Genomic DNA, 14,025 nt, shown 5'->3' with positions numbered 1-14,025 from the left:
AAACTTGGAGTCTTAAGGGTGGAATTATAGTTGAGTAGAGCTCGCGCTAAGCCACGCAGTTGTTACCACGGTGAGCGCTTTAAAAGTTGGTCTTAGGTGTTCGTGTTGGTACCGGGAGAGTGGGCGAAGAAGAAGCCAGAAGAAGCGAGAACGCGCGATATGCTGGAAAGAGACGCGGAAACGTGGTTAAGTTGCCAGGAAACTTTGGTAAAACTGAAAAGTTAATTTCGTCGTGTTAAATTACTCGAGCGCTCGGGCATTAAACTTGCAAAAGTTGGCCGGATGACTGAAATACGTACCTTCCGCCACCTCCCTCTTCTTCTTCTTCTTCTTCTACTTCTTCCTCTTCTTTTTCTCCTTTTTTCTTTTCATTTCTCTTCTAGCGTTCGGCGCTTTCTTCCCTCGTTTCTATCGCTGTGTCATCTAATATCGATACGATCACGTTCATTTAATTGTTATCTCAATCGTATGTAATAAACGTTCGACGAATCTTTTCTATATGGAATCCGTGTCGTGAATTATGATATGAATATAATTATGTAATAGTAACCAATATACATATATACTTGTTTAATGATTATTCAAACAGGTGCGAATAACGATTATTTAATTGAGAATACAGGAAAGATTTTATCGCGTTGAGAAAATTATTACAAGATTTATCTATGTACGTATTATGAATTTATAAACGAAAAGTAAAATATTGATGTGATCCTAATCTTATTTTATTAGGTGATTTGTAAATTGTTAATATGGCAATGCTAGCTCTATCATTTAAATTCATACGTCCAACACATCAATCAAACAAAAATTCGGATTAATAGCCTGTGCACAATCGTTTATCTGTTATATTGCAATTGCGAAGAATGAAAGCGGAAAGAGCACACTATCGTGGCAAGAGATACAAGTTATTCGAATTGAATCGTTAACGCTTTAGCCAATATTGTAAAATACTTCACTTTCACGTAATTTCGAAGCAATTGTATAGCTTTTCAACTGGTATCTACGGCATCATTAATTTCCTATGACCTATATTATTTATCGATTTTCAGAAAAATTTAGAAAATCGTTTGATACGTCAAATAGTAAATCTGTATGAATTTCTTCAATTTGTTACATATATATATATATATGATCTATGTATGCGAAATATGTATATATATATGTATGCGAAAGAGGGAATAACTGATGTTGATATTAATTTTATTATTTATAAAATACGTGTAGTTTTATGTTACATATTATTACATCATTTTGAAACAGAAGAACGACGTAACGAAATTATTTGCCGAAAATAAAATAAAATGGGTGCTGTATACAAGTTGTTGCATTATACATATAATCAAGTCATATCGATTATTAGCAAAAAATAAAACAGTAAGGAATATAACGTTGATATCGCTTTAAAGTCACACGTGGTAGACATGCGAATTAAATGTGTTTGTTGAAATCAATAATCTTTTCTTTAATTCTGGTATTTCAATTTAAGCAAACTTCAAAGAAGTTTAATAGTAACATACAGTATACATACGTCTACTGTAGATTGATCGAAAGGAAATAGAGAAGAACGGCTAAGGGGATGGGGTTCTTGCCGTTCCGCTCAAAATTTATTTCGCTATGTAGTTTGTAGTAAATTTACTTAGCTTTACATTTTTATGTAATATTTTTATGTGTATTTTTATGTAATAAATATGTGACAGGTGTCTAAACTTTCAAAAATATGATATTGATTTATACTTATTATTTTTAATGAGAAACAGTTTTAATATTAGGTTAACATCATGAAACATTTGACATAATGTTATATAATAGAACGTAGCAAGTGAAAGGGAACAATTAAATCCGAATTGGTGAACTGTAGGACATAAATGTTATTTTTAAAGGGCTGGCAATGAGTAATATAAAAAATACCGGCGCAAAATATTTTGCAATATTAAAATGTTTTAATTATTTTATCCAGGCATTTAGTCATAAAGATACTTTTATTAAAATACTCATAGAAATATGTGTGTATATTACGTTCGTTTCTTCACTAAATTTACGTATAAAAACATATATTTTAAATAAAATTTGGTATATTTGATATCTATATTTTTATTTTAATATTAAACTAAATTGAAAACTCAGTTTACTGGTATATGAATGTTTAAATTAATTTTCATCTAAATACTACAATATTCATACTGTGTAAAGCGCTTGAAAAATGAAAAGAAATTAATGGTATATTTATGTCATTGATAATATACATTTGGTGAAAAGATACGAAGAATATTTGTTTCGTATGATCTTCTCAAGATTAGTTAGAATTTCATGATGTATTTTATCTTGCCATATCCTAAGACATTCGTTACTGTTTTTAATTAACTGTTCTCAAAGGCTTTATTTTTGTAATTAAAATTATATCTTCATAAATCTAATAAACAGAGCGGTCTCTGAAATGAAGCGGTACTATAATGTTTCTAAAGTTGTACAATTGAAAGTTCTTGTATTATCGCTTGATCTGATAAAGAATTGTTGAGAATATTGTTATGTCCTTTTTCTGTTAGTAGTATACAAAAGTTGGGCTGTAGTTAAAATGGATCTGCAGCTTTTACATTTAAGTAATTTGTCGCAATAACTACATACAATGTATCTAAACATCGCTAGAGAAGTTATCGAATTAATTATTTGTGCAGCTGCTAAGTTTGAACTTTTTGCAATAAGAAAACGCGAACTTTCTCGCACAAAAATGATCACGTATACTTTGCTTCGAAATATCAGTATTGAAATTACAAGAATCAATACCTATTTCATTTCCGCACTGTACAAAGTGTATAGATAGACATTTTGTTTGCTATATGTATATAATATATTGGCTTCCAGGTAATTGAATTAAAATGTATACTGGAGTCAAAATTATTTTAGTTCGTGAAGTAATCATTGTAATCTATTAATTGAAGTAACTTCATATTCCATTTTGTATGCGCTTTTTGGTATCGACCTATATAAAAAACTATAGTGTTACGCATGAAATCATTATAGGATGCTGAATGTATTTTTTCGAACGATAATATAGTCGCTTCATATTAGTTAAACGTCTCATGAGAGTTATCCTTATTTACTGCGGTAGGATGTATGTGACACTCCGTACAAACACTGCGGACAATGGTAGAATGGATTATGGTAGAATAAGGATTTTGTTTCTCTACTGAATTATTTCTAAGCAAAATTAATAACACATCTTTTTAACAACAATGAATTGTTATCCACATCAAAGTATTTAACATGACATGAAATATAAAAGATAAGGTTATTTTAAATTTAATTCTACAGCAGTTTAATAGAAAATATCACAGCAGCACGTTCTAAATTGTTCTGTAACAGACACGAATACTGTTATTTTCGAGTTTGCATCGAATCCAGATAATAGATAATCGTAATGAATCTAATTGCTTTCAACACTCCCTCCAGTTTTTCGATTGCAGTTCAGTCGGTAAGGTCACGGTCGTATTGCTCGCCGACATCGTGCATTGCTATAAGTGTACTTGGTCGAACGTGTGTGCACGATCTGGCGCGTGCGTAAACACACAAGAGAACAAACTTTCGCGGCGGCTTCGGGGGTGAGTTGCCCCACCGTTGTGCGCACCAAGCGATTCTCCACCAGCACGTGCAGTCAACTTTAAACGCACATGCACACGCTCGTCGCGATGTCATTTCAGTTTGAGCCATTTAAAGGCATTACTTTTTGCCAGCGTTCCACGCTTCGCGCAACGAGGAAGCTATATTCTTTTCTTTGAGTGTTTGTAATTTGAAAACTGCTTACGATGATGACAAAAGTAAGTCGTTCGCTAAAGTGACTTAAGAGCGTCTGCTGGAAAATAAGTTTCAAGTTCTGCAACAAAAATTTTTTACCTTTTGTCCGTGAATACATTTGTTCAGATTATTCAGTCGTCCCGGATAAGTGTATAGAATGATTTTTAAAGACAGAGAAAAGGATTTGTTTTTTGTTGTTACTTTAATTTGGAATTTTATATTACTTTCTAATATGATCTTGTTTTATAAATGTTCTTTACTTAATTCTGTCACGTCATTCATTATATGAGAGGAGAGAAGCAACAGGGATAATGTGTATTGTTCTATGTAGCGGTAGATAGATAATATCTTTATTGTTTTCCTTACAAATTACAAGGGGTTCCGCTTCTTTCGTTTGTTTTGTCACTATTACTATCTTATACCTAGTAATTGCCATATTTTTTATCCGCTTTCTTTGTTCTATGTAGTGATGAAAGATTTAAATTTGATACGACTACTCGCAGAAGTTTAATATTCATTCTGCTGGTCCAACATTTACGTTTGAAAATTATAATAACAAAGAATGCAGACATCTGTATACGGATAGTTGGGACACGATCACGGGTGTAAACGTTGGTACAGAGACGGTGATGTGGAGTGTAGGTTTATATCGTGGTCAGCGTCGCGGCGCGCGTCATCTTCTATCTCGCTTGGCTCCCGTTCGTTCCTCTTTGTCTCGGAAAAGTTTCCGGTGATGAGCTTTGTTGGCCGTTTCCCCTACAGGACGGAAAAGTTAAATGCGAAAGTTTTATCCGATATCCAGTTTCACGACGCTGCTGGAAAAAGGGATCTACGCACACCGTTACGTCGAGATTTGGATATCCTCGATAATCATAAGGTTTATAATATATGCCTATATCGTTCTGCATAATGAAAACGTTACGTAGAATATGTTGGAAATTTTATTCGTACTTATACACACGCTGCACGATGTGGATTAATCATATAGCCGGAAATTTTTTAATACAAATAATAAACATTGAAATTTATTATCGAGCAGATTCACAGGAATCGTAACGAATACTCTTCGACGTCTCTTCATTATTCATTATTGAAACCAACCATAAATTTCGTTATGCAATTAATATAACAAATAATTCATACCATAATTGTGTTATTAGCAATTGATGTGCTGTTTACTAATTCATCAGATAGCTACCACTTAACGTTGTATTAAATATCGAGTACTAATAGCGACGTTAATAGTTTGTTTTTTTTGTGATAGAATGGCGTCAAAGAAGACGAGGCAAAACCATTCTATACAGCACTTACTAGAGCTGCCAAGCAACAGAGAGACAAAATTGCCGTTATATTCTGTGAAGGAGTCAACCCAAACGCCACTCATTCCAACCCCCCGACAGGTCCCGGTAACTGTGCTGCATCCCTCGCCGAAAAAGGTAAGTGAAGCATGAATAAGTTATCAAAAATCTTTTGTTGTCATTCAATTTACAGGAACATAAAGACCAATTACTTTCTTCTATCTTGTCTTTACGTCGCGTTAACAATCCTTTGAAGAATCGTGAAATTAAAATTGAACCTATGTTAAAAATTCACAACGCCTTTTAACAAGGCTCTGAAACATAATTAAATATAAAATTAATTACTTCCACTATTTAAGTACTAAGAAATAGCAGATCATTTTCATAGCCTTTCTGACGCTGAGAACGTTTTCACGAGGTGTAAGCGTTCTTCTTTGTGAAACTTGTAATTAAAATTCTACAAATCATTTGTGCCATAATCGTTTCGTAAAAGTATAAGTAATGAAGTTTATAAGTTTAATGACAAAGACACGAACATCTTCGTCTGAAGTTACTTCTGAAATTTTTCTGATTGGTCGTAACAAGTATAAAATTAGCTGTTTAACACGAAGTTAGTTTTCCACTAACTCCTTCCAAATTATTTCTAATTAAAAGTGTGACATTTCACATAATTTCTTAAAGTTGAACTTTTATCTCTTTTCCAAGAAATGTGAAGTGTATTTCTGTTTCTTCTTTTGCGAATAGTGTCTAATGATGAGAGTCTTATTATAATAATATTTCAGCCCATCTTACCATAATACCAATAATTTAATAAAATTAAATATTCAAAGCTGCCAAATTGAATAAGATGACATTTCATGTGATTCGTTCCTCAGTGCTACGAGTTAATTTTTAATTATCTATAATGTTGCGTTCGCTAGTAGAATGAACGAGGAGATTAAATAACTTTTGTTCGCAGAAAAAATGGAATTGACAAGAAACGTAAAGTGGAACTCTTGTAACCGCGTAAAGCGCTGACGTTTTATTTTATCATGGAGGTTTTTTATCGATCATTCGGCACTTTATTATTGCTCGTATAAATGTCTACGTAAGCTCGAATCCGCAACAACGAAGTAGATAATTTTTTATCTTATTTTCACTATATAATATATCATAATTATAGAAATATAGAACGTTTTTTAAATAATTTTATTTCGGTATAAATAATTTAAGCTGTAAAATATATCTACAATGTTGCGGTATTGAGTATCGAACAGTTGTTTAATGTTTATAACGAATTTTTCAATTATTAAATTACAATAAGTTTACTTTCTTTATCCTGAGGCAAATAGGGCTTGAAACTTGTATGCCAAAGTAGGAAATTATTTTACATAACTCTAAATACGTAGGAGAATATCTATTTTGGCTGATCGAAAAAGTTTTCCTTGCAGCTGTATGATTACTCTTTTGTTTCTTTTTCGTTCCATTTTATCCGGCAGGGAGTCATGAAGGAGGGATTCACGTAACTCGGTAGGGGAGGCTTCGGCTTCTCTGCAAAATAACGATTTTTAAAGTTTCTCGAGGAGTTTCAAACCTTTTCCCACCGAGATTCGTCGACGAAGTTTCCAAAGTTTGAACCGCGTAATTGGAGAGGAAAGGAATTTCCTCTAACCGTATAAAATGGTTCGTACGTTCGATGCTTAAATTCGACGATGTGATAGGTCGCTCTGTTAAAAGCCACTTGTGCTAATGTTACTCCAAGAAATCAACCTTCTAAAATAGTAATAATTTTTATTTCGAAACAGTATCATTGGAGAAGTTAAATATTTTTATTGGGCTTATTCTTTGATTACTTCCATTACTATGAAAAGTTATTGTACAATATTGACTGTTCATTAATACATGCAATTGTATTTATATCAATGTATCTCATGGAAGGTACAGAGTAGAATATTATCAGTCAGTAGTAAATGTCGCTATAGTCAGACACTCTCTGATCAGATACTCGGTCGATAATCAAATAATTTTACTATGCTGAAAAGAACATACACGTTTTACGTATTTTCAGATTCAATTGAATAAGTACAATAAACGAAAGAAGAAGTTTTTATTAAGTATTTTAATAATTTGGGAGAAATTATTACCGACAGTACTATGGGTACATTGTTATCAACGATAGCTCATAGACGGATACCTCATCTAGGGATGGTTTCAGCAGATGCATCTTTAGTGGTGGTTCGTACCGACAAAGTCAAGGTCACATCTATCGGTAAGGTAGATTACTGAGTGGGACAAACTGTTATCGACAAATTGTAACTTATTTGCGCAAGTGTTGATTTAAACCAGATGATAAGCGCCTTAAATTATCGATTAATGTTCGATTTGAAAAATGTTATTATACATAAAAATATAAAATATTTTCATGTTTTAAACTTATCCATAAATACATTAATAATATGTTTGCATGTCATAGTAATATTTCAATAAATTTTTAATGAAAACTTACACATATAAAATCACGCAAGGCTTACACAGTTCTTTCTTCTCAATACACTCTATATAATATTTATAAAACGGGATAATGAACAGTTAAAAGTTCTTAATCGTCATATTGTTCACAAATTCCAACTTTTAATGTTTTTTATATAATAAAAAAAGTTTTTAGGTTTTTAAAATTATAGAAATATATATTTTTGCCATGATAATACTCTCAGTAGGATAAAAAGACATTTCATAGATGTTGCGTTTATTTAAATTTTCTGAATAATCTTTCATGCAAGCGAATGCACATACTTTACGAGGAAATAATTTGCTATTGAAATCCTATGAATGGGACTATAGTTGGAGCGTCTTGAGCATACGCAAGGTGGTAGGCGGAACTGAATTTATGATAATTGCATAAATCAGAGCTTTCCTCCACAATAATCATAATCTATTGAGATAGTTGTGCGAAGTTAGCTATTTAGCCAACGGCGCGCATAACGGAAGGAGGCCAAGGGGTTTCATGGGACCGTGAATAAGATAAAGTCAATGTAAGATCGAATCGACAGCGAAAAATTCCTTATTTGCTTTTGACCTGAAAGTAATTATTCTATTACTTCGTAATAAGTAGTGTAAAGCTTTTAAGATGGAACTTTTTAAGTTTTAAGTGCTACATTATTTAGGATCATTATGTAATCATGTTCAGTGATGAAATATTAAAGTCCTAGAGTTTGCAGTAATATACTTTTCAGATGCTATTTATTTAACAAACTGTTTCCTGTAAAAAAAAGAATTGAAATGAACAGATTTTAAAAAATCAATAAAAATGAAGCGTCGTCTCGAATCTGAAGAAAACGACTATAGAGGGCGCCAGTGGTGCCGCTATCTTCCATGAGGGGTTTGGCTACTTGTGACTTCTGAATACAGATTTATCAAATAAATTATAATAATGATAGCCGTTTAATAAATAAATAATATAATTATTTTCACATGTGATCAGCACAAGTTACAAAAATATATGAAACATTGAGAGGTATATTTTCAAACAATATTTCTACATTCATCTGTCGATAACGTTTTTAAGTTAATCAGCAATCAGTAAATTACATCTTTATAATTATTTTTATCACAAGGTGGGTAAAAATAGTTTGTACAAACATGTGCAACATCTTTTCTGTCACCTGAAGACGTACGGAATTATATCAATAATGTTTTGGTATTCCAATGTAGAACCGTAAACGCGTAAGAATCAATTTCAGGAATCATATTTTAGGCTTCCCTAGAAGTAAACATCGTTTCAAAGTTACCTAAACCGACTCTAATGCACTGGAACTATTATCATGAGAGTTAAGGCACGATTTCTCTGTTTTCATATCCTCCACGCGACACGACGACGACAGTGGGAAAAATAAAGGGCGACTGACATCTCAATATTACTGGTGATTTCTTTATTAACATCGTGAGGCGCGAACCTTCGGGTAATTATCTGTACGCTGCTGGAATATTAATGGCGAAATCTGCCCCGTCTGAAATGTTGGGATCGTTATGGTTATGATTACGATTATGAGCAGTCATTCTTTTTAAAGGAGAACGATTACAGTCTGGGGGTAATATTCTTCCAAGAATTTTTGTAATGTCCTTATTTCAATATACAGAATACTCGGTGTTATTGACGCTATAAATTAACGTGATTTATAATTCTACTACTTGAAATATAATTTTTAATCTTAACCTTGCTATAACTTTAAGCTAATTAAAAGATATTATTCTTCTGGCTTCATTGATAAATTTTACTTTGAAACGTAATACAACAAAATGCATTTTGTCAATCGCATTGATACTGATAACTGATGACTGATTTAGGAAATGCTCTTTTTTTCGAAACACGTTCACTCGAGGCCTGACGCTTTTTAAAAGAATTGTAATAGAAAAGAATTGACATGAATATTTCTATACACATGGTTAAGATGGCATTAGCAATCACTTGCTCTGAAGGAGAGTTAAAAAGACGAGGCACAGTACCCTTTAACTTTGTCGAGCTGTCATACTGATCGGGGTTGGAACGAACCCTCCAATTCTCTCGGTGGGAGTAACCACGCGGTTGAGTGAATTTTTATGAATGAATGCGCGAGGATACCTAGATCCAAGGCTTTGGAATGCGCACCCTGTTTTCACCCCTGAACCTATATTTACGTCAGTGACTCTCAATTTGAAGTTCTCGTAACCTATAAAACCTACAGGGAAGGACGTTACCGTTAAAACACACCCCTTTGGGGTGAATAGGCTTAAAATAAATCGAATGGTCTTTTGATCATTCATTTCATTCCTAGGTACCTATATATTGAATCATTTGAAACATTTACATATGCATTATATATAATTTGTATAAATTTAATTTATTCACTCTGCTTTCAATACTAATTTTACTAATTTCAATGCGTTTAGTTTATCTTCTTATTCAGAATATTCAATATCTCATTCTACTTAAAATTCTTTATTTATTATTAATCCCGTAAAGAATGCCACATAAGAGAAAGATTACGTATGTATTTTACGTATACTTTCCATACGCTTTCCTCGCGTTTTATGAAGATATTTTGAACCAATACTCGAGGGTTGAAGCATATAGAATTCATCCAGCCCTTAGAGACTCGAAATAATGTCATACGTCATACACGTATCATTGTCGTGGTTTATGCCATAGCATAAGCTTCTTCCTTGGTGTTTGAACATTTTTGCATGGGATGAAAATCATAATTGTGCACCAACATCGTCGCACTCTTTAGCTACAAAGGGACTTTTGCAGAAGGGTCTGAGGCTGAAAGTGTTAGCGGCAGTACAAAAGAACGCTTAACCCTCGGTAACCAGAGGGGAGTTTATAAAAATCGTGTCAATTAGGCCTCGAGAAAGAAAGGCAGGTCGGGTAAGGTGTTCCGTTAGACAAGGGCTTTAAAGCTCGTATTATGAAGAGATCGTTAACAAGCAATTTACCTTTTGAGCGGCTCTTCATAAAATTTTGCACTTTCTTGTTGTTGCATCAGGAATCTTGAAGTGTTTCGTGTAACGAGTAGTAATTTCTTATTAACTCGAAGTATAATATCTTCATTAAGTCTTTATTAAGTTCCATTACACCTTGAAACATAAATTTGTGACATAGACGTGTATGAAACTGAGTTTTTTAATATATTCATTTTTGAAATATATTTAAGTGTATTCATCGAAGTTCTTGTTATCACATCGTTGTTGAATTATTTGAAAATTATATTGAGATTAATGAAGCAAGAAGAAAAGAAATCCTACCCCGTTCAAATTTCTGTGTTCATATCCTGGAATTGTGATGTTTAGAGGAAGGAGAAGGGTCGATCGGACCTAGGCACAGCTCCGGGTGAGGATTAGCCCGCGGGGTATTGTAACGTCGTAAATACATCCCCTTTTTACCCCTCGAGCTTAAACTCACGGTACTTCTCTCGGTTCTCTGGTCGTTTGTCGGTCGGTAACACCACCAACCATTGTCACCGACTTTAGATTCAGCACGAGGAAATAAAATAATTAATACATACATTTCGTTGCTTCACTTCGCACATTCAAATACACAAAATAAATACTCTATATTCATAAAGCATAAACCTAAACAATAATTTTATTACGATGATACTTATAAATTTAGATTTTAATAAAATGTTCTCAAATTCTAATCATTTAGTCGAGTTTCTCCTAATTTAGATTTATTAGATCTAGATCTCTTCGTCGATCCTTATCACGCCTCGATCCCGTTTGTTTGTTGATTTAGCAGCTATTTTCATTATCAAACTTGATCACGAGTTAAAATTTCGGCTAGTCAACCCCCGGAGCCAATTGCAATTTTTCTACATAATGGGGAAAAGATTAGGGAAAGCATTCCGGCGAGGTACTTTAGCCAATGTCATCGTTTCGATTCCTACACCCCCATGGTCTCCCTCTTCCATTTTCCTTTTCCTATCCGAAAGCGTAGCGCCCTCCGGTTTTCTATCTGGTTTGACGGTAGCGGAGAGTACGAGAGACCCCTATTCCGTGGAACGATATCTCGAAGCGAAATCCCGGTCGGTCTCGCGTTTATAATAGTTGAAATGGAAAGGGTTGCACGCGAAGGGCTCCGGAAGGATTGCGGGGTTATAATGAAATATAGGCTCGTTCCGCTTCGTATAAGACTGCATTAAGATTATACGTTGGCGCGCTCCTTGGCGACCGAAGAAGGTCGAAATAAACGAGGAAAGGTAGTATGAGGACGTAGCTGGTGGCTACGGGTTAAAGGGGTAAGGGGTTCCTCCTACGGTGTTTTAATCAAGCCGGATTTGCTGCGGTAAGCCGTGGTTCCAACTTTCATTTTAGCCAACCCCGCCCTGACAAGCCGTGCACGAACGTTTCGTCCGCTTCTCTGCCTCTCGCTCTCTTATTCTTGCGATCTTTCCGCTGTTTGCCTGCTCTAGCTCTTTCTCTTTCTCTCTTCATCCCCGACGTTCGGCAGACATCCATACGGAGTGTTTGTCCTGCATTAAAACGCTATCTCTGTTTCGTGGAGACGCGTGATCCCCGCGATGTTGTTCTCCTTAAGAAACTCCGGTAAGGAACAGGGACCTGGTGCGTCGCAATTAAGTTATTAACTCCGATGGAAACGGAGCGCTGAGAAAGATGTGCTTTTCGTATGGTGTAATGGTTAAGCTGCCGCGAAGGACCGTGTCTCGATCGTGAAAGGATTTAATGTGGAAGTTAACTTATTACAAGAATTTATTCCATTGCTTCATGGAGAAAAATTGAATGAATCGTGGAATATGAAAGATGTACTTATTTCGAATTTTAAATCAGAAGTGAGATTATAAGTCGCTGTTTGAAATTACTCTAGCTTATGCTTAGCTAATTATACTTAGCTTATGTAGCGTATGATTTTGTGTTACTGGAGAATGGTATGTGGTTACGTTTTTTCTGTCCTCTCTTTGTGCTTATCGTAATTATCATATTATATATAATCATATAATAATTATTATATATTAAATAGATAATTATTTCCAGTTCGCTTAGAGGGATGCTTTGTGGTTCTCTTTTTCATCTATCTTCCTGTACTGGCTATTCCATAACTTCGTTTATTTACGACGATCAATTCAGTTACAACGAATCTATTCTGCGGATTGGTGACTACAATGCACAGTTATGTACGCTGGTTTCATTGCAATGACACAACGATTTTAAAAATGCACATTAATATAAATATTAGCTTTTAATAAATAATCATATATAACTTTCTTATTTAATATTTTTTAGCCTATATGAAATATCTTGTACTATTCGATAGCTTCGTTTATCTACGACAGTCAATTCAGTTACAATGAATCTATTCCGCGGATTGATGACTACAATGCACAGTTATGTACGCTGCTTTCATTGCAATGACACAACGATTTTGAAAATGCATATTCAAATATTAGCTTTTAATAAATAATCATATATAACTTTCTTATTTAATACTTTTTAGCCTATATGAAATATAGAATTCAGCTCGGTATGATAAATTTTCAAAATATAGATCATCCAGGTTGATCAGACAGATCAAACTTCCCTCCGGAAGTCGGAACCCTCTTTCTTCGTTATTGCCAAACATTTCTCCCTTGCTTGGAAATCGAACCGCCTAATACTTTAGTTAGCACTTCCAATACAGATTACATGACAAACTCGTCCCCCTTTTTCGACGAGACGGCATCCAGCATAGCATCGTGTTCCTTACTCGTTGTCCAATATTCTTCAAATCCCAAGGATCTATCGAGTCTTTATGTCTTAGAGAGTATTCTTAGTTATCACCTCTGTGTTTGTTTTCTGGTAAGTGATATTCCCAGAGGACGGGCGTAATTTTATTAACGCCGCTGTTAGTATTTCTATTTCGAAGGGAAATAATAGATAGATCGTATAAAATTTCTGAAATTTAGCATTTATCAAAGTTAGTTACTTTAGTTAGTTAATTTACAATGGAAATCCATCGAAATTGAATCCTCCAAATTGTATTCTTCGAGCACTAGTCGACGTAGAAGCACTCCTTGAGTCAAATTCAAAGGAAACGAAGCTACCACTAGCCTAATAGGACTAATCTCTCGATCACAATGCTCGTGTCGACGAAGATATTCGTAGGTGGAATTCGTTTCATCTTGGCTAGAGTTTACGCGGAGCATGTGGAAGGGAAGGTGGGTAGATTGGAAGGAATGAACATAGAGCAAACAATATGGCGTCTGCCAGGAGAAACCCAAACCGTTGCGGACCGGTCAGTATGCAATATGCTAAGGTTCTGCTTTCCCCCTCCCTTCTTCCTCTCCTTTCTACTACTAGCCGAAAATTCACTATCCGTCTTTCTCTCTCTTCCCCTTTCTCTATTCCTCCTTTTGGTCCTCTATAACCTCCGAATCCTTGGGTTTGGGAATTTAATTACAGTATAGTGCCTACATTGTAGCCCCAG

At 34.4% G+C, this 14,025-nt stretch overlaps 1 protein-coding gene across 2 annotated transcripts in view; it reads left to right on the top strand.

Annotated features, from left to right (window-relative positions):
- The window catches only part of LOC122577604, a 301,786-nt gene that overhangs the window by 4,626 nt on the left and 283,135 nt on the right, over positions 1-14,025 (top strand). For both annotated transcript variants that reach the window (XM_043748990.1, XM_043748989.1), the window contains exon 2: positions 5,057-5,228. In XM_043748990.1, the coding sequence (XP_043604925.1) occupies positions 5,058-5,228 (171 nt within the window). In that variant the 5' untranslated portion in view covers position 5,057. The remainder of the gene's footprint in view (positions 1-5,056; positions 5,229-14,025) is intronic.

Source organism: Bombus pyrosoma, linkage group LG2 (genome assembly GCF_014825855.1).
Source record: "Bombus pyrosoma isolate SC7728 linkage group LG2, ASM1482585v1, whole genome shotgun sequence".
NCBI classification, from domain to species: Eukaryota; Metazoa; Arthropoda; class Insecta; order Hymenoptera; family Apidae; genus Bombus; species Bombus pyrosoma.
The sequence above is the reverse complement of the archived record's forward strand: the minus strand, read 5'-3'. Positions and strand labels throughout refer to the sequence as shown.